The 24,960-nt window shown below is 43.0% G+C and overlaps 1 protein-coding gene across 1 annotated transcript in view; it reads right to left on the reverse strand.

The window, feature by feature from the left end:
• Window positions 1-24,960, reverse strand: part of LOC145397825 (uncharacterized) — a 41,135-nt gene that overhangs the window by 4,914 nt on the left and 11,261 nt on the right. Inside the window, exons 3-7 of the mRNA XM_080270859.1 lie at window positions 23,961-24,131; window positions 17,331-19,386; window positions 12,153-12,367; window positions 8,821-10,908; window positions 3,175-3,353 (exon numbers count right to left, since the gene is read on the reverse strand). Of these exons, the coding sequence (XP_080126985.1) occupies window positions 3,175-3,353; window positions 8,821-10,908; window positions 12,153-12,367; window positions 17,331-19,386; window positions 23,961-24,131 (4,709 nt within the window). The remainder of the gene's footprint in view (window positions 1-3,174; window positions 3,354-8,820; window positions 10,909-12,152; window positions 12,368-17,330; window positions 19,387-23,960; window positions 24,132-24,960) is intronic.

Below are 24,960 nucleotides of genomic sequence, written 5' to 3' on the forward strand. Positions count from 1 at the left end.
GGGAAAAATTAGCGTTGGACGCAGGCTATTGTTGTTTAGTAATTAACTGGGCCTCGTTCACGGAAAAATTATTTTATTGTTACTGCATTTTTATTATTATTATTATTATTATTATTATTGCAACACCAGTTGTGAGATATTATTATTATTATTATTATTATTATTACTACTACTACTACTACTACTACTACGATGTAAACTGTTCGTGTTCGCTCAGTATTATAGCTAGGGCCATTATACTTGGCAATCTGACTCCCCTACCTGGCGGCTTAATATGACCCAGTATTATCCAGTTCCCAGAACAGGTATTCCAGTTACATCCAAAAACCTATCAAAATATTCTTTTCTTGGGTTCTCGGAAACCGCTAAAGGTACAGGCTTGAAATTTTTGTGGGACATAGCCAAGGTTGGGGAGCAGGTCTGAAATGACTATGAACCCATTTGGGCCAGTAGTTTCTGAGATCGCCCAGGGGTCAATGGAAAGTAGTTTGGGGTCATTGAGTGCACAGAAAAAAAAAAGAAAAAAGACACAATTGAGCTACAATCACCAAACTTGGTACATTCATAGAATTTGGATCCTACCCCACCGCATCCGTAGGTGGGAAAAAAAAAGTCATAGCGAAAATGATGATGATGATGGGGATGATGATGAGGGTACTACTTTACTCTTAATGTATTTTGTAATTATTATTGCCGGAGACTGATATCTTAGAAAAGGATTATGACATTGTGAACTGTTTTTGTTTTCAGTGTGTTCGGTGCGTTTTTTATGTGTGTGTGTGTGTGTGTGTGTAATTCACAGGGTCGGTCAGGATCACTTGATGGTCGTGATGGTCAGCTTTTACCCTCCCGGAAGGGAGCTGAAAGCTCATATAGTCCGATCTAAGGGCAAGGCTGTGACCTTCACACACGCACACACCCGTCCCCTTGCTCAAGGGGGACAGTAACCACCCACTTCGTCAGTGAAACTTTTCGCAACCTGAGCGAGGCGCGAACTCCCGTCCACCAGTTAGCAAGCGGGAACGTTACCACTGCACCAGCGAGCGGTGTGTGTGTGTGTGTGTGTGTGGAATTAGAGCCGGTTTAGGCTAACACACTTCTCTAGCAGTTTCACCCCATGTTCCAAGATGAATTACATATTATTTTAAGTGGCAACAGTCATTTTCCACATCTAAAGCAAGTACGCATATTTGCACACACACACACACACACACACCTTCTCCTCCTACGCCAGCCACTGAGTTCTGTTATACGCCAACTCATTTACCAGTTCACCTGCCAAGTGTTGCCAATATAGCGTGTTTTTTTCCGCAGGTCTGAGTATATTCATTTTCGGTTAGCGCCATTTTTAACATCTAGCTCCAAAAAATTCCTTTACATTCTTGAGGTTATTTTAAAGAACTGGGAATTTCAATGAGATATTTCCTATTTCTCCAGCGATTTGTATGTAGATATTTTTATGTTGCGATTATTCTAGCGATTTTTGAGGACCAGCTTAGCGACTTTTGTGAAGAAGGATTTAGCAACCGTGAACCCAACTTGACCTGCCCCTGCTCCCGTCCCTATCTATCCCAGCACACACATGTTGCACGCATGATCACATGCACACAAACAAACATATACAAGAATGCACACACACACACACACACACACACACACACACACAACAGCAACACAACCCCACAACCAAATACACTTACAGAAACCTTATGTCATCACACACACACACACACACACACACACACACACACACACACACACATGCACACACACACGCATATGTACACGTACAAGCACACACACACACACACACACACACACACACACACACACACACACGGAGCGTGCAACCAAATACACTCACAGAAACCTTATGACGGCACACACACACACACACACACACACACACACACACACACACACACACACACACACACACACACACACGCAGACTTCCTCTTGTGTAAAAGAAACCTCACATGTAGATATTCACATGTAATTTTTGTACGAATATATTTTTTCTTCTTTCGTCTCAAACTAATCTTTTTTTTTCTCCAATTCCTCTCTCTCTCTCTCTCTCTCTCTCTCTCTCTCTCTCTCTCTCTCTCTCTCTCTCTTTCCATTCCACAATTCATTTTCACCGCAGTATGTATATTGTTCACCCGAATGAAAAATAAATAATATGCTGGAACGCTCCGACAGATGAGGTGATTAAGGGTCGCCTCTACAGTTTATCTATTCGCATCTACAGTTTATCTATTTGCACCTCCAGTTTATCTATTTGCAACAGGAGTCAATATGGCGAGCTTCTTTGAGGTTGTGTGAAGCTCAGTATGAACTCAAAATTATCCGTTCTGCTCATAAGTCACGTTAATCGTTCTTGCTCACAGCACCATCACCGCCAAAGATGTCTGTGGACGCGGAAGTAAAGGTTGGAAAAGTTTCGATGGACAGAATCTTAGAAAAAATAAAAAAGAAATAAAGAAAAGAAAAAGATTGTTTAAGTGACCCAGTCTGAATCAATCTGGTGAAAATATACTGAACGACACGGACAGATTAACCGAACTTCGACTCAAGACGGGGTGACGGAGATGTGTCCTCGATTATGGTGATTTCCCATAATTCATTATCATCGCCGTCGAAGTCGTCGCTGTCGTCGTCGTTGCCATTGTCATTTTCATTACAATCATCATCATCAACATCATCATCACTATTCCCGCCAAAATCTTGTCTCCCATTTCGGCCTTACTCTTCACTTTTCTCACCGTCCACTAATGACTGTTACTTATATTCCCATGTGCTATCTATGTATTCATTTTTACTTCATTCACCTATTCCCACTTACACATTCACATTTTCCTCTACGTATACTTCCACTCGTAAACATTATTTCCTACCCATACCGTTCCCTTTGCCACCTGCATCCTTCCATACCACTGAATTGCTACACCACAAGCTAATTAGCCCTTCCACACGGCTGTACGGTACAATAATTATTACCACCTGCGTTGCGAAGCGAGAGGAATGGTAATGCTTTCAGTTGTGAGGTTGGCTGGCTGGCTTTGTAAGTGGGTAAACATAATATCTTATGAACGGCTTGAGCTACCAACATGAAACTTTTAGGGTATCAAATTATGGCCAAAATCTTGGACGAGTTCGAAAATGGGCACTCACTTCATAAACTGGACGCTAGATGTATCAAGTTCCGCCATAGCTGCTTGAATCTCCCACTGTCGCTCCTCCAGGGCCGCTAGTCGTTCCTGAATACGACCCGCCGCCACCTCCCTCGCCAGTAGTCGTCGTTTGGCCAGGAAGGCGTTGCTTATGTTGGCCAGCACCCTCTGTTCCGTCTCCTGCAGGGGAAGGGGGAGTAGATGGGAAGGAAATGAGAAGCGGGGAGAAGTTGAAGATGGTTGCGGGAACTTTGTATTATATATATTTCGGGTATTCAACTAAGAAATCTCTCTCTCTCTCTCTCTCTCTCTCTCTCTCTCTCTCTCTCTCTCTTTATTTATTAATGTATGTATGTATAGCAATCTGTCCTTAATTCTGGAAGGGGTGGCCACGGAGAAATCGGCTTTACGTCACCCCCTTCGTCATCAGGCGCCCCTCTCTCCGTCCTCCACAACTCTCACCCCTATACCTCTCACTCCATCCCTCTACCTCATCCTCGGTCTCCCTATCTCCATCTTTTCCTCCATCTCACTCACACACACTCTCTTAGCCAATCTTTCAGTCTCCGTTCGCTCCACATGATTAAGGGAAACTAGGGCTGCAAAAAGGTTAAAAACTGGCAGCATACTTATATACATACTTACATACATACATACATACATATACATACATACATATACATACATACATATATACATATACATACATACATACCTTCCTACCCACCTACCTACCCACCTACCTACCTACATACCTACGGACCTACCTACATACGTACATACATACATAAATGCTTACATACATACACACGTCCATATATACACCTACTTGCCTACCGTACCTACATACATATATACATTCATACATACATAAAAGTGAGCTAATTACCTGAATAAACCATATAAAATCACAATGGTTGGCGTAACGAGGATCATATGTTAGTAAATTGGCAGTAATTAAAAATAAGCATGTGGTAACTGAATATAATTGTAGATAATCAAATAAATACGATTGGATTTAGGAAAAAGATTACCTGAATCGTGATGAAAATTAAGTGCTTCAGCACGATGACGTTTTGTGTAACTGATTCTTGCTGCCCTAAGATGATTACATTGAACTTAAGGAAATCACTTGTATAGAAGGGCTAATGGAAGGCTAAATCTGACCTTCTCCATTTCGAAATATGTAGCCTAAGCTGAATAAAATAATCCTTAGTTGGCAAGAGGAAAGTTTAAAAAAAGAAGCTTTAATTGGGGTGATGGGGTTAAATAGCCGTGAGACTGTTTATGAAAAAAAAAAAAAAAACAGGAAAAGTTAAATATATATAAACCAATATTATGCACTGTAGCAAGCATGCAAGTTCAAACAAAGCAAAGCCACAGCATGCAAACATGCAATGAGTAACAGTAAAATTTAGTCAGACTTAAATTAGCATTCAAAACAAGCTTCAACACTGATGGGAACGATGCTGCTGAAGACTAAGAAGGAATGGGTAGAATATAGCATGGATATATATATATATATATATATATATATATATATATATATATATATATATATATATATATATATATATATATATATATATATATATATATATATATATATATATATATATATATATATATATATATATATATATATATATATATATATATATATATATACTGTATATAGTGGCGCAAGCAAGTGATGTCACAAAGTCCATTCTGATTCAGCAGATTTTGTGACGTCACATCATGGCGCGATTGTACCAAGAATAAACCAGAAAAAAAATGAAAGTACGTCATCGGATGGAACCGATTAACCAAAGACGTCATCTAATGGAAAGAGATTAAACGGAAAAAACTTAAAGAAAAGGAAAGTAATTTGACAGTTTCACCCAGCATGGAATTCGTATTTTTTGAAGTGTGGCTTATGTGTATTTAACATTTCTTACTTTTTTTCTTCTAAGAAACTTCCATCGAAAGTGAATAATGAGCTGAGAATTGAACGATAAATCACACGGTGTTCTTAACTAAACGTAATACAACCCAACCCAGCTCTGTCTAACTTAAACCACACCTAGCCTAAACCAATTTATCCAATCCAGACCACACTAGCAGTCTGACCTAACCTAACCTAATTCAGTCTAACCCAATCCAGACCAAACCAGCAATTTAACCTAGCCTAACTTAACCTAACTACATCTAACCCAAACCACTCCATCAATCTAAGCTAACCAAGTGTAACTCAACCTAATATTATCAGCCTCTGTGACAAAAGGAACTCCAACTGATCTACCGGGATTTATCTGTTATTATTTATTTGGCTTGCGACGAAAATGTTAACAAAAAATCTTAGAAATGCTACATAAAAATAAGCCGCACATCAAAACCGCGGAATCTGTGGGCGACTGAAAATGTAACGAAAAAATAAAAGGATTCATGTGGTGTTAAAAAGAAAAAAATGAATTGGTGGAAAGACGGAATGGAGAATTAATGAAAAAAAATGACATCGTATTATCATGCCCAGTGGAGAAAATAAAGCGGAAGAAAATTAATGTGCTGTGAAGAAACGAGTTAGTGGAAAAGCGGCATAAAGAAAAAAATATAGAAATGTAAAGTGTGTTATGAAGAAAATATAGAAAAGGTAAAGGTTTATGTAAATGGAAAAAACACGGAAGATGATGTGGTGTGAAGAAATAATAAGACAAGGTGGTATCAAGAAAAGCATGGTGAGGAAGGAAGATGTGAAGAGAGCAGAGAGAAAGAGAAGGAAATTTTGGTGTATAATCAAGAGAGAGGGAAAATATGGTTGTCATGCGTCGTGAAGATAAAAAGAAGGACAACTGATGGCGTAAGGAATATATAGGAGAAATGTATTGTAAAAAAAAAAGAACTGAAAAATAATATCAGAGGCAGTGGCGTAGCAACGAGGGGACTGAGGAAGGGGGAGCAGAAAAATCCTTGAACCCCTCACTGTCCCCCATTTGAAATTTCCGATTATTTCGTGCCCTCCTCCCCCAAAAAATATGGTTTGGTCCCCCTTTGGTCCCTCCCCCAATTCGTCGAGACCTGGCTACGCTACTGATCAAAGGATATAAGATGTGAAGGAAGTAGAGGAGGAGGGGAATGTGGTTCAGTGCCCCGTGAAGAAAATGGAAAGATGGAAGGTGATTTGAAGAAAATGAAGAATGATAAATGTTATGTGAAAATAAAGAAATGGAGAAAGATGATGAAGACATACTGACAGAAGGGCGTGAAGAAAATGGAAGGATGGAAGGCGGTCTGAAGAAAATAAAGGAGGGAAGGGTGATGAAATTATACCAGAAGGAAAATGTCGAATCGCGTGTTATTAAGTAAACAAAGAAAAAGTTTAGTATCGTGCACATCTCGGCTTTCACAGAAGAGATGAAGCGAGAACACATACACATCCCAAACATTACCACGTACACCCCCCTCCGTCTCTCCTTGTCTCGTCTGTACAGCTTAGTACCACTCCTTCTCGCCGCCTGGTGAGGTGAACAGTAAAGAGAAAAGGCAGAGTGTAGTGCAGTGCGAGATAAAGAAAAGAAAGGAAGGTGGAAAGGTGATATCAGGAAAATATACAGGGTGGAAAAGTGATACAAAGAAATTAAAGAAAAGTGCAAAGGTAATATTAAGAAACAAAGATAGAGGGCGTGTGGGCTGTTGCGCTAAGGAGAAAACAAAAATGGACAGGTAATGTGACGAAAACAGAGGTGGAAATTTAGGCTGAAGACAATAGAGAAAACTGGAAAGATGATCTGAAGAAAGTGGAGGGAGGTGGAAATGGTGTATCGTGCGCCGGTAAGAAAATAAAAAGAAAAGGGGGGAAAAAAAGTGATATCGTGCGCATCCCTTCCTTCACATGCCCCCCACACGAGAGACTCAAGCGCCAGACGTACACAACCCAAACATTACCACGGTCGTCCCCCTCCGCCTCTCCCTGTAGCGTCTATGTAGTCTGGAATCTCTCCTCCTCGGCGTCTTGGCCTGTCGAGCGCAAACTTGAGAGTATGAGGGCTGGTTAGAGGGGGAGCTAAGCCTTGAGAGGGTGGTTTGAAGGGGAACTAGACCTTAGCCTTGAGTGGGTGGTTAGAAGGGGAGCTAGACCTTAAACGGATGGTTAGAGGGGAGAGCTATCACTCGAGATGGTGATTCGAAAGTTAGTTAGAGGAGGAGGAGGGATTGTTTAGACGGGGAGCTAGACTCTTTAGAAGTGGTTAGAGGAGTTAGTACTTGAGAGGATGGTTAAAGAAGGAGCTACAACTTGAGGGGATGGTCTGAAAGCTGGTTAGAGGGGATAGTTAGAAAGGTAGCTAAAGAAGGAGCTAGAACTTGAGGGGATGGTTGGAGGGGGAGCTAGACCTCGAGGGATGGTCTGAGAGTTGGTCAGAGGCGATATTTAGAAGGGGAACTAGACCTTAAGAGGGATAACTAAAGGGGAGCTAGACCATAAGGAGTTGGTATGAAGGATAGTTTGAGGGGATTGAGACTTGAGGGAAAAGTTAGAGGAGCTAAATCTTGAGGGGGGGGGGAGGGTAGGGTTTAAAAGCAGGATAAAAGTACAGCCTCGAGGGAAAGGTTAGCGAGGGAGTTAGACCTTGAGAGAGAAAGAGGTAGGGGAGGAATAGAACTTGACAGGGAAGTTTGAAGGGGGAGCTAGACCCTAATTGAGGAGATGGTCTGAGGGCTGGTTGGAGAGGACTGGACCTTGAGAGACAGGTCAGATGGAGCTACAGCTTAAGAGGAAAGTCAAGAGAGCGAGTTAGAGGAGACTGAGCCATAAACTGGAGGTTAGAGGAGGAACTAAACCTAAATAGTGTTCTGAGCGATGGTTAGAAGACAGCAGAAAAAGTCAGAAGAGGGAGACAGACTGAGAAAGAAATCGAGAAGTGATGGAAAAAAGATGGACAGCACAGGAGGGACTACAGAAGTAAAGGAAAACGTTGGAGAAAAGAGTAGGAATTGGAGTAGAGAGGCAGCAAAGATAGGGGAAAAACACAGAGGAATAAGCTTGTCATTGGGAAGCAGCTACAGTAGGTCACCACATAAATTCCACACTAAAAGGACATTATTGAACATGGATCAGGTTAGACTACAAGAACGTTATAGTACACGGATCGAGTATGACTATACAGTAATCATAACTACTGTCTATTATGTAAAAGCCTCTACATGTGAAAGAGTAAATAGTTATATCCAGTCAGTACAGAAACAACTGGGAAGTATATGTACAGTCTATACGTATCTTGTACTTTGCATTTGTTCCTGGATTAATGTACAGTTATTGATAGGTACATAGAGACACAGCTAATGCCAACAATCACCGGTATCCAACACACAGAGTCTATACAGCTCTAAGCAAAGGAGAGGTGTGATTTTAGCAACTATTTTACAAATTACGAACATGATCACAGAGGACAGGAGTATGATTATTTTGTCCTCTTATTGGATCAGCTCTAAGCGACGGACAATATCTACATCTCCAAGCAGTCAGAGGCATAGTTCTTTTACAAGTTAGGAACATGAGCAAGTAGTAATTTACAAGTTGGGGACACTGTCACAGAGGAATGAAGTATGATTATCTCGTCCTCTAACTGGGTCAGCCAGTGTACAGAAAAAAAGGGGGAGCTGAACTTACTTGCGCAATGTAAGGTCCTCGCCAACATATCACCACATCGTTGTCGCCTGATACCGAGCGAGATGACTGGAGTGATGGTGACTTTGTCCTCCTCCAGTCGGCGATGGTGGCTGCATCATGGGGTCGAGCATTGATCTTTCGGCTGGTAATATAGTCTGGTTCAGGAGAAGAGGAGGAGGAGTATGGCTCTTGGAGGACGTTTGATGTTCTTCTCAAGGGGGATTTCTTGGGTCCTAATTTTTCTTTCTGCGGACTTGATTCTACTTCCACTGTTTTGTTATAGGTCAAGTCATCAGTGGAGGAGATCGTATCAGTTGTGGGACTTGAGCTACTAAGTCTGTCTCCCTCGAAGTTCCTCCTAAGCTGACTAACCTGTGGAAGGCTCGGGGTATCCTGGTGATCATGGAAGCTTATGTCAATGTCCGCAGTATCGGCATGTAATTCCTGACTGCTGCTGGTATAGGAGTCGCTTGCCTGTAGAGAGGCCTTTGCCCCGTTCCTCCTTACACTGGCTCTCCTGGACACATTTGCACCCTCTAGTGACCGCTTCTTCTTGACCGTTCCCCTATTTGACCTTTTTCTCGATATGGGTGTCTTGGTAGTGAGCTTCCCTCTGTTTTCACCGCTGACTCGACTGAGCAGTTCGAACTTCTCTCTGGTTGCCGCCACGGACCAGGTAATGCAAGGCACCTCTCGTTCTTCCTGAGGGACTGGTATAATAGTTTCTTCCTTATTTGTCTTCTCGTACCAGCTGTCTGAATTACCGCGGATTTTCCTCTCGTTCGCTGTAGTTACCTCAACCGGGCTGGGCTTTTCATCCTGCTTTTCAACAATCTCAATAGCCCTGGGCTTGGGTTGGTGGTGCTGGAGTGGTGCAGGTGGAGTGGGAGGAGTGTGGGAGGGGGAGGGACTTGGTGGGGGTGAAGGCGTAGTTGATGTTGAGTGTTGGGGTGCCACCTCCTCAGTCGCACTTGACTGGCTTCCGCTATCCCTTGACAGTGTTGTCTGCTTCTTGTCCTGAGCAGATTTACTCCCTACAAGGCCGTCTGGCTTTTCTCTCTGTTTGGCCTGTGAAATTGTGCTGCTACCATACCTTTGCAGTGGACGTGAGTGGCTTTCCCTGCGAATGTCTGTGGCTGACGCAAGTGAGGAGTTACTGGAACTGACGTAGCGGATAAAGTCGACTTTGTTTTCGTGCACACATTGGTCATGACGATTGGCACTGTGCTCAAGGAGGGTGTCGACCACCAGATAGTTGTCCACAGTGTCCTTCCCGTGTTCATACGGCTGAGGACTGACTTTACCCTGACCTGACAACCTGCGCAGAGGTGGATGATGATGGCTTTTGTTTTCCTCGTTGCGCTTTTGATTTCTAGTTTGTGTTTTTTGAGGACTTTGCTTTATGTGAGTGTCTTGAGTCTTCTGAGGTCCCTGTTTTATGTGAACATCCTTTTCTTTTGACATGCCTGAAAACTGTTGGATTTTCTTCTGCACTTGCGATCCGATTTTCTCCTCGTACTCGTTGTAGCTCTTTCTTCTTTGGCCGTTCTGTCGCGTTAGCTTCTGCTTCTCTTGGAGCTCATTCAGGTGGTCGACTGAAATAGATCTCTTAGGTCCTGGGAAGCGACTGGAGACCCTGCCCGTAACTTTGAGGTCGTCTTGTGCTGCTCTCCCATTGAGGTGCTTGTAGTTCTTGTTCTTCTGGTTCAGTGTTTCTTTCTGAAGCCCTCGTTCTTTGGGTACTTCTCTGTCCTGGTTCGGTGTGTTCTTTTCGACCTCTCGTTCTGCTGGTATTTCTCTCACCTCTGTGTGCCCGTTCGTCAGTGCTATATGAATTACCTCTTCCTTGGATTTAAGATCTTGTGCCACGGTGTCTTTTCTCTCCCCTAACTTCTCACTTTCCTCCTCCTTATCTTTCTCAGCTTCCTCTTCTTCCTCCTCCTCCTCTTCCTCCTCTCTCTTTTCCTCCTCCTTCTTCGTGGGCGTGGGGTAGAGTGTGAGTCCCACTCGCTGGTCCTCTGGTGTGGCTTTTATGACCTCGTCGGAGAGGGCCATAATCCACTTCATCATTTCCTCCCGAGAGCTCAACTGTAGGAAAACAGGGGGTATCAGCAAATCAAGAAATCACATCCACACTGAACGCACCGTGATATCACCACTGTCACCATTCCTCATCACCCTTCTCTGCCCATCACCACACTCTTACATCCTTGTATTTTCACAAACACCACGCTCTCCGCGCCATTACAACTCAATCTAAGCAGCATCATAATATACCATCACACCTTCATTGCTGACCATTGCACTCCCCGACTGCATCATCACATGCTCATCATCATACTAGAGTTTGGTTAACAGTAGGCTTTCCCTATCCACATCTTACCACTGTCACTCCACTCATTACATTTTCCCCAGCCACCACACCCTCACCACACCTTCAACATTTTAAATCAGACTCTCATCGTTTTTGCAACTCCATTGCTGCTCTGTGTTAGTATGGTTTCTCACTACACACAGCACACATCTCACCACATTCTCTACACACCTTTCCTGTGCACTCTACTTACTGTATACTTCCCTCTCACTTCAGCATCTCATTACACACTCTAGTCACCATCATTGGAGCCCTAGATAGTACCAGTCTTACTCTGCCCTATCCCTACCACCCACTCTTACCACACCACCACTACTCTCTCACCACCCATTCTCACACCCTCACCCCACTCACATTAATCACCATCATCACCCTTGCAGCCCTAGACTGTAGCAAAGTATTACTATCTCCTCTCACAACACATCCACCACTTACTACACTCACTCTACACTCTCACCACACCTTCACTACATCGCAAACTTTACCACACCCTCAACACTCACCTTGATGAATATCACCACCCTGACAGTCCTGCCCTCCTAGATAGCATCGCTGTTACTTTGCCCAGCCTCAGCACACTCTCTCCCCCTCTCATGCACAATACACTTACCACATACCTTTCACCAGTTCATCACCACTACATACCCCGATCTCACACTCACCATTTCCTTAATCACCATCATCACTCAAGGATCCTGCCTCCATCACACCCACTCTCACATAACATACCCACACCTTCTCCACTCTCCAGCCTCCTCTCACACTTACCACACCCTCCCCACTCACCTTAATCACCATCACTACCCTTGCAGCCATAGATATCAGCAACGTATTACTCTTCCCTCTCCCCATTACACACCCTCATCTCTCACCACACTACCACACGAATTACACACTTTACACCCTCTCCACCCCACTCTTACCCTTCCTACACCCTCACCACACCTTCACCACTCACCTTAATCACCATCATCACCCTTGCAGCCCTAGATAGCACCAATGTGTTACTCTGGCCTGCTCCCATCACGGGCATGACGGAGAGGCCAGTTAACTTGAGCTTAGATGCAGGGGCAGACGCGGCTCTAGGCAGGTAGGCTAAGAGGTGACCATCTCGCACCTCTACTCTACGCCCACTTAGTCGCCCACCCACACTCCCGCCCATCTCCACCTGACCTGTGTGTGGGTGGGAGAGATTGAGTGTTGGGGTGGTGGAGATTGATGACAGGACAATTGTTGGAGTGGTGGAGCTTGATGATGGGTATTTGTTGGAGTGGTGGAGATTGATGACAGGGTAATTAGCGGGCGTTCGTTGGTTGTGTGGATTGGTGGAGATTGAAGAGAGGAGAGGAGGTAACGACAGAAGGTTAAATGGTTGGGTGAACTGGCTGATACTGATAAGAGGGGGTGACTGAAGATGGCTGTTGATAAGAATGGAGTGGTCCAGCTGATAAATTGGTGGATTGATGAGGGAAAGAAATCGGAGAAGGTTATTTGGTTTGGTAGACTGGTGGAGATTGATGAGGGAGAATGACTGAAGGTGGTTATTTGGCTGGGTGGATTGGTGGAGACTGGCGAGGAAGAGTGCGATTAAAAGGGATTAACCGAGTACGTGGATTGGTTGAGATGAATGAGAGTAATTCGAAAGGATAAAATGGTCGGTGGATTGATAGCGTTGACTGGATGGAATTGGAAAGTGAATGAATATGGTTATTTGGATGGATGAATCGATCCATGATGATGATGATGATGATGGCGATGATAATGATAGGAATGGCGATGATAATGATGATGATGATGATGACAGGCGTTGTGACGGTGATGATATGATGATAATGATGATGATGATAGGAATGGCGATGATACTGATGATAATGATGATGATGATGATGATGACAGGCGTTGTGGCGGTGATGATGATGATGATGATGACAGGCGTTGTGGCGGTGATGATGATGATGGTGATGACAGGCGTTGTGGCGGTGATGATGATGATGATGATGATGATAGAGATGGCGATGATGATGATGATAGTGATGATGATGATGATGACAGGCGTGGTGACGGTGATAATGACGATGATGATGATAATGTTAGAGATGGCGACGATGATGACAGGGATGGCGATGATCATGATGATGATGATGATCATCATAGGGATTTATGATGATGATGATGATGATGATAGGGATTGCGATGATGATGATGATGATGATCATAGGGATTGCGATGATGATGATGATGATGATAGGGATTGCGATGATGAAGATACTGTAGGGATTGCGATGATGATGATGATGATGATAGGGATTGCGATGATGAAGATACTGTAGGGATTGCGATGATGATGATGATGATTATGATGATGTTATCCCTACATTCACTGCTTTTCCATAACAACATCCAAATATAAACACTTTCGCTAACAATATTACGTTGATTTTACGAGTAACATATTCCTAGCACAGCATAGAATAGACGATTCGGTAATAATGCGCAAGTGGTGACATGTGAGGATGTATACGATAGGGTCTGTTGGTGAAAAGGACTGCCGCACCTCAGGAAATGGACTATCTAGCCTTTGCCCAGGGTCTAGTCCACATAGGCAAAATGAAAAGGAGCATTAGGACTGTTTTAAATCAGTCTGCCTTGAATTACCTTATGAGATGCACTTTCACCTCTCCAAGACAATTTCTGTTTTTCTGCTTGTCTACATTTTTGTTTATCTATCTATTGCTCTCTGTCTATCTGTCTCTTTGTCTGTCTGTCTCTATCACACTATAACCCCTTCAAGATGATATCTATTAATCCGTCCATCTATATCTTTTATCTGTCTATCTAGTTATCCATTTATGTATATCTCTCTGTCTATCTATCTATCCATCTGTCTGTCTGTCCATCTATCCAAATATCTATCTATGTCTTTCTATTTATCCCCATCCATCTATCAGTCTGTCTGTGCATAATTAAGTCTGTTAAGGTCTAGTTAAGCCTGTTCAAGCCCACTCAAACTCAGAGCATACCAGTTCAAAGCCTTTCAGAGCCATTCAGTCTTAATTAGGTCCATTCACTGTCCGTACATGCAGTTGGGCCCAATTATATAAATTCAAATCCATTCACGCCCATCCAGGTCTGCTGAAATCCATTATCCTCAAATTAATCATTTTCAGGCATATTCAGACAAGGCAGAGGATTTTAGGGATTTTAGGTGCTTTTGGGTTGATCCAGATCCATCAAAATTCAGTTAAAGATTAAGGTCATACTTGTAAATGAGTGGGCCAAAAATCAGGCTGACTGGTGTAACAGTTTATGGGATATGGCATTTTAGGTCTTTTAAAAGTGGTAGAAGTGGATGGAGACGAGTGATGGGTAGAGGAACGGGGAATGAAGTGTTTGGGTGGACAAACTAGGATGGCGGTTGTTACGAGGCCATGAAGGGTTACGTACATCTTGTTATTTTGTGCGTCGTACAGTAGGTGGATTGATAGTTGAGGTACATTCAGTTTTAGGATATTCACACCAGAGAAGATATAGGTGGGGTAGGTGGAGGGGAGTGGGCGGGATGGACTGGCACGGTGTGGAGTTGTGGAGAATGCCGGGAGAAGTATATGCTGTAGAGGCGGGTGTTGTAAAGTGAGGTACGAGTTAAAGGTGAGGGTGGAAAAAGAATGACGGGTGGAAAAGAGTAGGTGGGGTGGGTGGGATAAGCTAAGATGGTGAGTGGGTGGTGGTGCAGGGCGGGACAACTAAACTTTGGGAATATGGACGTTGCATGGGGTGTGGCACTGGCGATGCGAACAAACTTCTCTCAAAAGTTCGACACGTGCGGTAGAAAAAAGGTTAGGTGAGTTGAAAGGGGTTGGAGAGATGGACGATGGTAGCAGAGTCCCTTTACCTTAACTTGGCCAACATTTTTTTTTCTTTTGCAGTTTATTTCACGTAGTTCAGTGGCAGAATAAGACAGTATTATGACTCTACTGTACATCCTTTCCACAGCACTTCTTCATGACTTTCATCACAGCCTACCATTATTCTCTTGTTACAACCCAGTATTCAAAATGGAGGGGTGGCAATTTTAAGCCAAGTCAGAGTAAAACGGGTATAGTAGGTGATGAGGCTGGCAGAGGCATTCCACCCTGTGAAAATGGGAGCTCTAGGTTGGTCGATAAGGACTTTGCAAAGGCTAAACTCAAAAATTTCCCGTACTAGTTAATGAAGAATAATACACAAAAGAAAAAAAAAAGTAAGCACACATTACACTCATATACCTTGCGTCTCTACACGGCTAAGAAAAAAAAAAAAGAGTCCACGGGTTGAAGTGATTAAGGCTCATTAGAGAAACTTTTTTGACGAAATTTGTGAAAAAGTAGTAATTTTTTTCGCTTGCACCGTCAGCGCCTTCTCCTTGCCCACTAATTAAATTATTCACGGTCCTCTGATCACCTTGGGAGCCTGGCAAAATTAACATATTATTAATCATTTTGCCCAGAATGTGGCCTGATGTATGTTGCTTCCTGTTCTAATTAGGTCATTTTATATCATTTTATCAGTTAACGAAATAAAACATCTGGACGTGTGAGAAAAATAGTATTAGTTTCTGGCAAGGTTTCTAGTTCGTGAAAAGAGTGCGTTAAGATGCTATGGAGAGAATGAAAGTAGATAGAGTGGTAAATAGGATGTATAAGAGTGAACTTGAAGGTAGGAGAAGACGTTGTATGTCAGGAAGAAGGTGAATAAATGTGCGAGAGGGAAATATATGCCTCTATTCACGTCAGCTGAGGAAGCTCCCTAACACCTCTTAACACAGCGATTTATATTTGGATAAGGCTAGTTACTATCCATTTATACGGTATTTATGAAGCGTATGGTGATATTAGAGTGATTTATAATAACACACAAGAGACAGTATGGTGAAAATAAGCAAAATAAATTGATTAGAAAAAGGTGTTAGGGAGCTTCCTTAAACCGAGGAGAATATGAACCATGGACGCAGGTGAAGCTAGGGAATTGACTTGGCTGGATGGGTTGTATAGGGAGAAGCAGGTGACTAGGTTTTCAAGTCATCTTTTAAACTTGATAGTCAACTGATTAATTTTGCCTGGTATGTTCATGTGAGGGGCACTTGTAAAAAAAAAAAAAAAAAAAAAAAAAAAAAAAAATCTGTGCAAATGGTAAGGCCTATGAGATGTAATTTTGATACGGTATGTTTTTGTAGGAAGAAGAAGGACCAGAATCTACACCATTTTCCCATGTCTACCGTCCCTCCTACAGAAAAAAACAATTTTAGTTATGAAACAAAAATGATCGTTGGTTAAGTGTTTTCTTCTTGGAGGATAGGGAAGAGAGAGTGCAAAATCTTCCTACGCTTCTTTAGTCCTTCCTTTAAAAACAAGTGTATGTTACGACAGCGAAGCGATCTTTATGTCTGAATATTCCACCCCAGGATTCTGATGGCTGGAATGAGGCGTGGATGACTATGTGACCCATTTTGTCATGCGTTGTACTTTCCTTGTTTCTAACCCTACTCACCCCATTTTTAGAGAGGAAATAGGGTCATGATGATGATGATGATGATGATGATGATGATGATGATGTGGAAGGCTTGAATGATGTATGAATGCTGGTGGTGCTCATTTCACTAGGCACTATGTTTATAACAAACTATTAACTTCTTCCCTGGTGACGTCATTTAGTTTCTTGCATTTTTTACCTCCAGTCGATTTTATTCAGTGTAAGAAACATCTCTTGTACTGAAGTGGTTAATGAAGGCTGTATCTAACTCCCCCAGTTTGAATTTTCGAAAAGTCGCTCCTAAAGCTAAATAAAACCGTTTACAGGTAGCTCGAAAAAAAATGTGAAAAATATGCTATCGGACTGACGAGGTTATTGATTATAGTTTGCCTACATGAAGTTGGTTGGGGCTTTCGTCATTTGCAACTTATTTTTCATTGCTCAGTGACAAAATCAATAAATTAATAAACAATACTGCGGCACTACAGACTCCCTAGCAATTCGAAACAAACATTACATTCTAGAATTAAATATCTTGCTACAGCCCAGCCTTCAAGACAGAAAGAGGACTATTTTCTTTTTCTCAAGTGAAGGACAACACGGTATAGTTACACTGCACAAGACTTACCACTGATAATGAGGGGGGCGTTAAAGTCGACCGTAGGCTGACGCTTGAGTGATGGAGGTGAGGTTTCTGTGGTCGCCTTCTTGACTGTATTTGTGGTGTTGGTTGTAGTGTCATCCTTGGCTACCTGTGACTCCCCTTTCTTAGACTGGGAGGGAGAGAAGATGGAGGAGAGGATGCCCTTCTTCTTCGTCGGGGAGGTGATAGTGCCAGTCTGCTCTGTCCCTGTCTGCTGCGGCTTCTTCTTTGGTGACCCTGGTGTGACTTTCTTGGTTGGTGAGGAAGGAGGGGAGGTGGTGAGTTGCTTTTTCTTCGGCGATCCTGGCTCCTCCTGCTTCTTATCCTTCGCTGCGATGGTTCCGAGTATTTCCTTGTTCTTGCCGTCCTTCTTCTTCTTGCTTGTTTCCTGGTCTTGGGTCTTTTTCGAAGGCGAGATGGGTCCCTGTGATACGTCCTCACTTGCAGTGGTCTCAAAGTGATCTGAGGAAGGCTCGATGGTCTTTACTTCAAGGCTGAATTGTACTCGCTTAGTCGACCCTCTGTTTGAATCGGATCCTTTCTTGTCCTTTTTGATGATGGAGTTCACCTTCTTCACTTGTGCTTTACCTGGAACTTCTTTACCAGCTGGGGAGTCTATCTCATCAGTGCTCTTCTTGACTGGTGATGGTGAGCTTGGTGTAATTTCAGTTTTTGGTATTTCTGTAAGACTTTCAAGCTGTGTGCCTTTCCCTTCGTACCCGGCGTCCACTCGGTCATTACTCTGACTAAGTTCTTTGTACAGCTTCTCAAACTGTTCCTCACTATCACTAAGCCATTCCTCCCCATTCCCTGCTGATTCTTCTGTCTTTTCTTCCTCCTCGTCATACCTCTTCTCGCTGACTGGGGTACGTTGAGGGGTTGGGGAATCACTCGGGGAAGTGGTTGGGGAGTCTGTGGGTGTTTTGACGGTGTCCTCTTTGAACACATCAGGCGTGGCGTGGTTCTGAGGAGACCCGCCAGCGCTGGAGTCTATGGAAAACCCGCGTTCCAGCCTCATCCTGGTGATTAAATCTGTGTAATCTTCGCTTTCTTCCTTTGATTCCTTTGGCTCTTCCTTTTCTCGATCACTCTCTGACTCTTTGATCTCCTTTTCTGAATCACTTTCTGACTTCCCGTAGGGTTCACGTTCACTGTCCCTCACTTCTGGCTCACTCTTATCCTCAGGTTTATTCACTTCATAGAAACCTTCCGTCTCAGAAACCTCATCCTCCTCGTCTTCGTCATCGGAGAACGCACTATTTCTGGCCTCAACAGGCTCATCCTCACTATCACTCGCATCTTTAAAATCTAGGTCACCATCTCCACCATCTAGGCTCTTTGTATGGTCTCCTTCCTTCGCTAATGAGTCAGCTGGGTCACCTTTCTCTCCGTCCCTGCTTTCACCGACACCCGAGGAAGACTGACAGCTCTGCGCCTCGCTGTCTCCTAAGGTCTTCTCCTCTTTGTCTTCAGATACTGAGGGTCTTCGGTCTTGTGTCAGGGAGCGGGGTGGCTTAGGGAGCGGATTAACTTTACCCTCGGCGTTCTGATTGGCTGTCGGGAGATCAGAAGCCTCCGACTGAGCCTTGGAAGCCTCAGAGGTGTCACTGGAATGGCTCTGCGCGTGGCTACTCTCGCCTTCTTTATAATCTCCGTCGCCTACTGCCCGCATTTGGGCTGCGCTAATCGGCAAAGAGTACAGGGGATTACTTACTCCCCCTGAGCTCATTTCATACACAGAATGGCTTATCTCCTCCACCTCTTCCTCTTCCTTGTACCCAATCACTTCGATTTTGGGTTCCTCTTCCACCTCTTCCTCCACCTTTTCTTCCACATTTTCGTCCACCTCTAGGGTATCATCATTAGAGGCCTCCTCTGTCCCTGCCTCCCCCTGCGCCCCCTCCAGGATTTCCTTCTGCTCCTTCATCTGCCTCTGCCTCTCCTCCTCCTCCCTCTGCGCCTCCTCCTGCTGCTTCCTGAGGTTCTTGAGCAACATGATGGCGTCCAGGCCTGTCACTATCGCCCCTGAGGAGGAGAGGGCCTGGTCGAAAAAGAAAAGCGTTTTTAAAAGTGGAAGATAATGCAAACATGGCTCAAGATGTTACAGCAAAAATAACAGTGATAAAATGAAAATTACTTCACAAGCGCACATTACAGAGAATTACAGAATGTGTGTTTTGTCACGAGGAAACATACCAAAAATAGTAAACTTGACGTGAAGGTTTTTAAAGGAAAAGTAATATAAATGATGTCACAGGCCAAGACGCCAAAGATTATAACTGCAAGTCCAGGACGGAGATTGAGGCAGAGATAAGAACACAAATAGAGAGAGACAGGGAGAGAGACAGATACAATGAGACAGACAGAAACAGACAGGGACAAGGACAAGGAAAGAAAGATAGAAATAATGAGGGACGAGAAAACAAATCAGAGAAAAAAGAAAAATCAGGTGGAGCACCATATCCCTCACCAGTCCTTCCTAATTTTCGAAGGATCCAACAGGTAAACGGAGGAAGTGGACTTTCTAAATATAAACGGAGGGGGGAGAGAGAGAGAGAGAGAGAGAGACAGACAGAGACAGAGACAGAGACAGACAGACAGACAGACGGAGACAGACAGACAGACAGACAGACGGAGACAGACAGACAGACAGACAGACAGACAGGGAAAAATCATAATGAAGAACCAAGAAAAAAATATTCAACGTGAAGAGTAAGGCTGGCAATTAATTAAAAAGAAATGTTACTAAATAAGATCTGAGAGGGGGGAAGGGTACACCAGATCCTGCCAAATTACCCGACGGGACTAGATCATAACATGTTTTTGACGGGTGATTTTTTTTTTTTATATGAAGCCAGATAGGTGGGGGTTATCATCCACTCACTCGATGTTGGGTTAATCCACTCTCTCGATGTAGGACTGAAGTGGCTTTCGTAACATCTCATTCTTAGCGACTTATTCTGTTTATTAAAGCTCAGTATCCTCCTGTCTGGTAGTGCTGTCGATATTACGTCCTTTGATTCGACCATGTATCTATTTCCTTTCATAATTGCTGCTACCAGACGATTTTATTCAGCATAGAAAAGCCCTCTGTTATTGAAGGGGTTAATAAAGACTCCCTCTAACTCCTGCAGTTGCTGTCGTACTAGACGTTTTATATTTTCCATGCCATTATGTAACACTTGCAGTTGCAGGAAGAAATGCTCGTGAAATCAGTTAGTCTGCAAGTCTATGTAACATTTGCAATAGGAGTGTGGTTACAGTGTGAAGTGTTCTCCAGGGTATTAGGTATCACTTGAAATATATTTTTAATCACATCACCGCGACATCTTTCTTTCTTGCCATCTCGAGACGAACATACTGTGCTCAGAATAGGAAAAGGTGTTCGAACTGCAGACTTAGATATGGGTTCACCGATCCTTTCACTACGGGGGTGCTCTCTGACTAAAACCACCCGACAGCAGCAAAAAACATGATGAAAAATTATGGTTTCGAAGTGAAAGGATTGACGAAGGCTCTGTTTAGCTCTCTAGTTCGAAAAGCATCTCTTAGGCTGATGGAAATAGCCTAGTAGTAGCAAGAATAAGATGCAAAATGTATCTAGAGAGCCGTCGTAGAAAATGGGTTAACTGTAGGTAGGGTAGCACGAGATAGGAAGATTGTGTTTAGTTCTCTATGACCTACCAAGTGTGTGTGTGTGTGTGTGTGTGTGTGTGTGTGTGTGTGTGTGTGTGTGTGTGTGTGTGTGTGTGTGTGTGTTTGGTATGCCAGTGAGATTAGTTATGTTTGTATCCTTGTCTATGATCCTGGTTGTTGTTGTTGTTGTTGTTGTTGTTGTTGGTGGTGGTGGTGGTAGTGGTGGTGGTGATGAACTCGCAGGCTGTTGTTACATTTGTTTACATGAGTCAGCAAAACTTCCATACTTAGACTATATCCGGTTATACAAGAAGCACACACACACACACACACACACACACACACACACACACACACACACACACACACACACACACACACACACACCTGCGACCAGAGCACACCTGTCGTACGCGTGAGGCCGCACAGGTGCGCAACAACACCAACGACAACAAAAACACACACCACGTTCGGTTCAAAACAACTCCGGTTACGACAACTAAATCAGGGTTGTATTCCGGCGTTCGTCTTGTTTTTGCTTTTTTACTTGTTTCTCTATTGTTTCTATTCTTATTAGTTGCACGGCAAACTATAAAATATTCACTGCAACTTGGCCTAGAATTGCGAGAGGTTAGAGTTATATTACGGTGTTTAAGCTTTCGTACTAAAATCTCTTCATAATGTCTACTTTCGTTAATTCTAGAGACTATACGCCGTCCACTTTTAATTGGCCGACAGTTTTGATCTTTCCATCTTGAATTCTGAGAACTATACTCCCCTCCCTTTAATTTGGCCTAAAATTATCACCTCTTTATCACGAAAATTGAACTGTAATAAAAAGATCAAACCTAGAATATTGCGATAATTATGGAGAAGTGTTTTGTTAAGGATTTAAAGCCGTAGTATTACCTTGTGCTAATGAGGTACGTGGAATAAGCTGCGGAAATACGAAAACCTCCACCAAGTTAAGGTGAACGAGGTACAGTCACGAAGGTGTGTCAAGAACAGGATGTAGAGCCGTAGTATTGTATTGCTCTGATGCTTTACTACTTTAAGCTCCAAAAATACAAAAATTTCCGGCAATTTACGGGGAACGAACTATACCAACTCTTTCTTAGTTAAGCCCCACATTACATCTTAACACCTTAACCGCGATGGCCTCTTGTAGCTTCTTCTTATTATTATTATTTGTTATTTCCAGGTGAGTTTATTCAGCGTATGAGGGACTTTACGAACTGGAGGTGACAGGTATGGCCTTCATTAACTCCATAACTGATTGGGTGATTTAGTCGCATTAAACTGTCTGATAGCAGTAAATGTGGAATAATAATGGCGTCCTTAGGATGATGGGTTCATAATTTTCATATATGTTATTGATGTGTTTCAACCTCTTCATCGTGTTGGAGAGGGACACCTTAATGTGGTGGCACTAATGTGGCCGGGTGCAGTGGAGCTGGCCAGTTACATAAATGCCTGTCAGTTTCCTTCCTATCTCCCAAAAGTATGATGCTGGACTTAGGAAGATGAGTAATTATAGCCTGCAGTCGACAGGGTTCACGTCTCATTCCCGTGATACCTTTTTCATTTAATTCTTGCTCTCTCCAGACGGTAATAATGAGCGCAGGGTAGAGTGTAGGAAGTGAAGGAGTTACCTGTAGCCTTCACTAACCCCTGTCCACCAGAACGATCTAAGCAGAATAATATCGCCTGGTGGAGCAGGAGTTGGTGAAAGTGTTATCTTACCCCTCCAGGTTGAAAGGCCTACCCCAAGCTGAATATAATTATCTGGAGATGAGAATAAATAAATAAATAGAAATAAATACATAAATAAAACGAACGTGCGCGAGTTGAAGATTTTACATTCTTCACTACGACGACGTCTTTTGTAATTCAGTCTTGCTTCCAACAGAGACGGTTTCATGAGATGGCACTGATAGAACCGGACTGCTCCTCTGCTCGGTTATATCAGTGTTCCTTAAAATCCATCATATCCCCGAAGAGGACGATGCCATGAAAAGGGCAGCCTCAGCCATTAGTCCACCAGGTTCACGTCTTGATGAACCTGGGGTCACAACAACAACAGGTTCCAACGCTAAGTTTGATTTAGCTTCAGGGAAACCCTTAAGAATGATGGGATTTTATAGACACATTTTAATCCTTCAACTGCATGATGTTTTCCCAAAATTTGCCCTTTCCGCACGATGAGGAAATTGTCACTTCATTCTTACTATAGCCATGGCGATTTGGCTTAGCGTAGGAGAGACTTTTTGAAATGGGGTTAGATACAGCCTTCATTAACCCCTTCACTACGAGAGGTATGTCCAAAATTTAATATATTCGTCTTGTGATAGCGTGATTGCAATGACAAATACTCCTTGATGTGAAAGGGTTAAGTAAAATCACCGGAGGACAAGAGGAATGAATTAAAAAAAAAAATGTTGAATCGTGGTGAAGGTGTTTACGAATTCTAAGAGACATTTATGGTATAGTTAATCAGCTTCTCTGAAATTGGTTCCGGGTGTGTGTGCTATATCGATCGTTCTGAGAAAAGGGAATATAGCGAAGGGATGGGAAGGACAGAACCACGGTGACTCACTGGCTACCGCGCTCGTTTCCTGGTGTGTGTGTGTGTGTGTGTGTGTGTGTGTGTGTGTGTGTGTGTGTGTGTGTGTGTGTGTGTGTGTGTGTGTGTGTGTGTGTGTGTGTGTGTGTGTTTACAGAAAATGCATAGAGATACAAAGATCATTAAGAAAGATAGATCAATGGATTTTTTTTTAAATAATACCCCCCTTATCATCTTGGGTCTTAGGTGGCGGTGAAGGAGAATGAAAGCTTGTACAGTATGCAGGTGGGCGTACAATCACAAACAGGGAGAGATATGCATAGACAGACAGACAGACACACAGACAGGCAGACAGCTAGATAGATAGATAGATAGTCAGATGAATAGATAAAAAAATAGTACCCCTCTCCTCTTACCTGTATCATCCTGGCTTGTTCATATGTTGTTGTGAATGAGAAGGTAAGCTTGTATGCAGGTGGGCGTGCAATGACCAGCAGATGCCGCCCATCATCCCGGCTTTCATTACCACGCCCAACATGCACGTCCGCCCCGCCCACCTCCCATCCGCCCACACTCCCGCCATCGCCCTGGGGATGGGTGGAGAGAAAGAAGAAATTATTAAGTCTTTAGTTGAATTACATTTTTCTTCATCTTACTTCGGAGGTTTCGTAACACTAAATTTTTTGCGATTTGTTTAAGTCTGTGTTACTGTTGCAAGTTATCTCAGTATTCTAACGATATAAATAACGTAGAAGATAATGTTAAGGTGTAATATGTTAATAATATAATTAAGGAAGAGTTGCTACAAAGCCTCTTATGGTGAAGGGAGGGGGGAGAAATTGTAAGTCTTCAGCACCATGATACCCTTCTTATTTTTATTTATTTGTTTATTTATTTTAATTATTACTAGGAGTGGTTTAAAGGAGTTGTAGTAAGAATGTGTATATGTATTGTATCAGCTGGCTTATGTACGCCTGACATGAGGGAGCAACTCTACTATACCCATCAAAACCATAGTTAAACGATATCCTGAAGGGCAACTGATCCGTAGAGTCTAGGAACACTACACTCAACTAATGGAGAAGTGATCCGCCACTACCCAATGCTTCAGGCACGGGTAAAGGTGTGGAAGGCTTCTGGAGGGAAGAGATAGCAGGGTATGTGGAAATCTGTGATGTAGGAGTGGCTGTGTTTGTGAGAAATTCTGTCTACACCATCAAGAGAAGGCGTGTACAATGTGGGGTAAAAAGTAAGAAAATGTAGACTATAATGAGAAACAGAGCATGAAGGTCTAACAAAATCGACAGATGAGAGGGTAAGAGATTAGGTTAGAAGAAAGAGTGGACAGATTAATCGAAAGATGAGAGGGGAAGAGATGAGGTTAGAAGAGAGTGGACAGGTGACTTATGTAACAGG

The sequence above is a fragment of the Coenobita brevimanus genome, chromosome 43 (assembly GCF_032717465.1).
Source record: "Coenobita brevimanus isolate Jiangsu-jjx chromosome 43, ASM3271746v2, whole genome shotgun sequence".
NCBI lineage: Eukaryota > Metazoa > Arthropoda > Malacostraca > Decapoda > Coenobitidae > Coenobita > Coenobita brevimanus.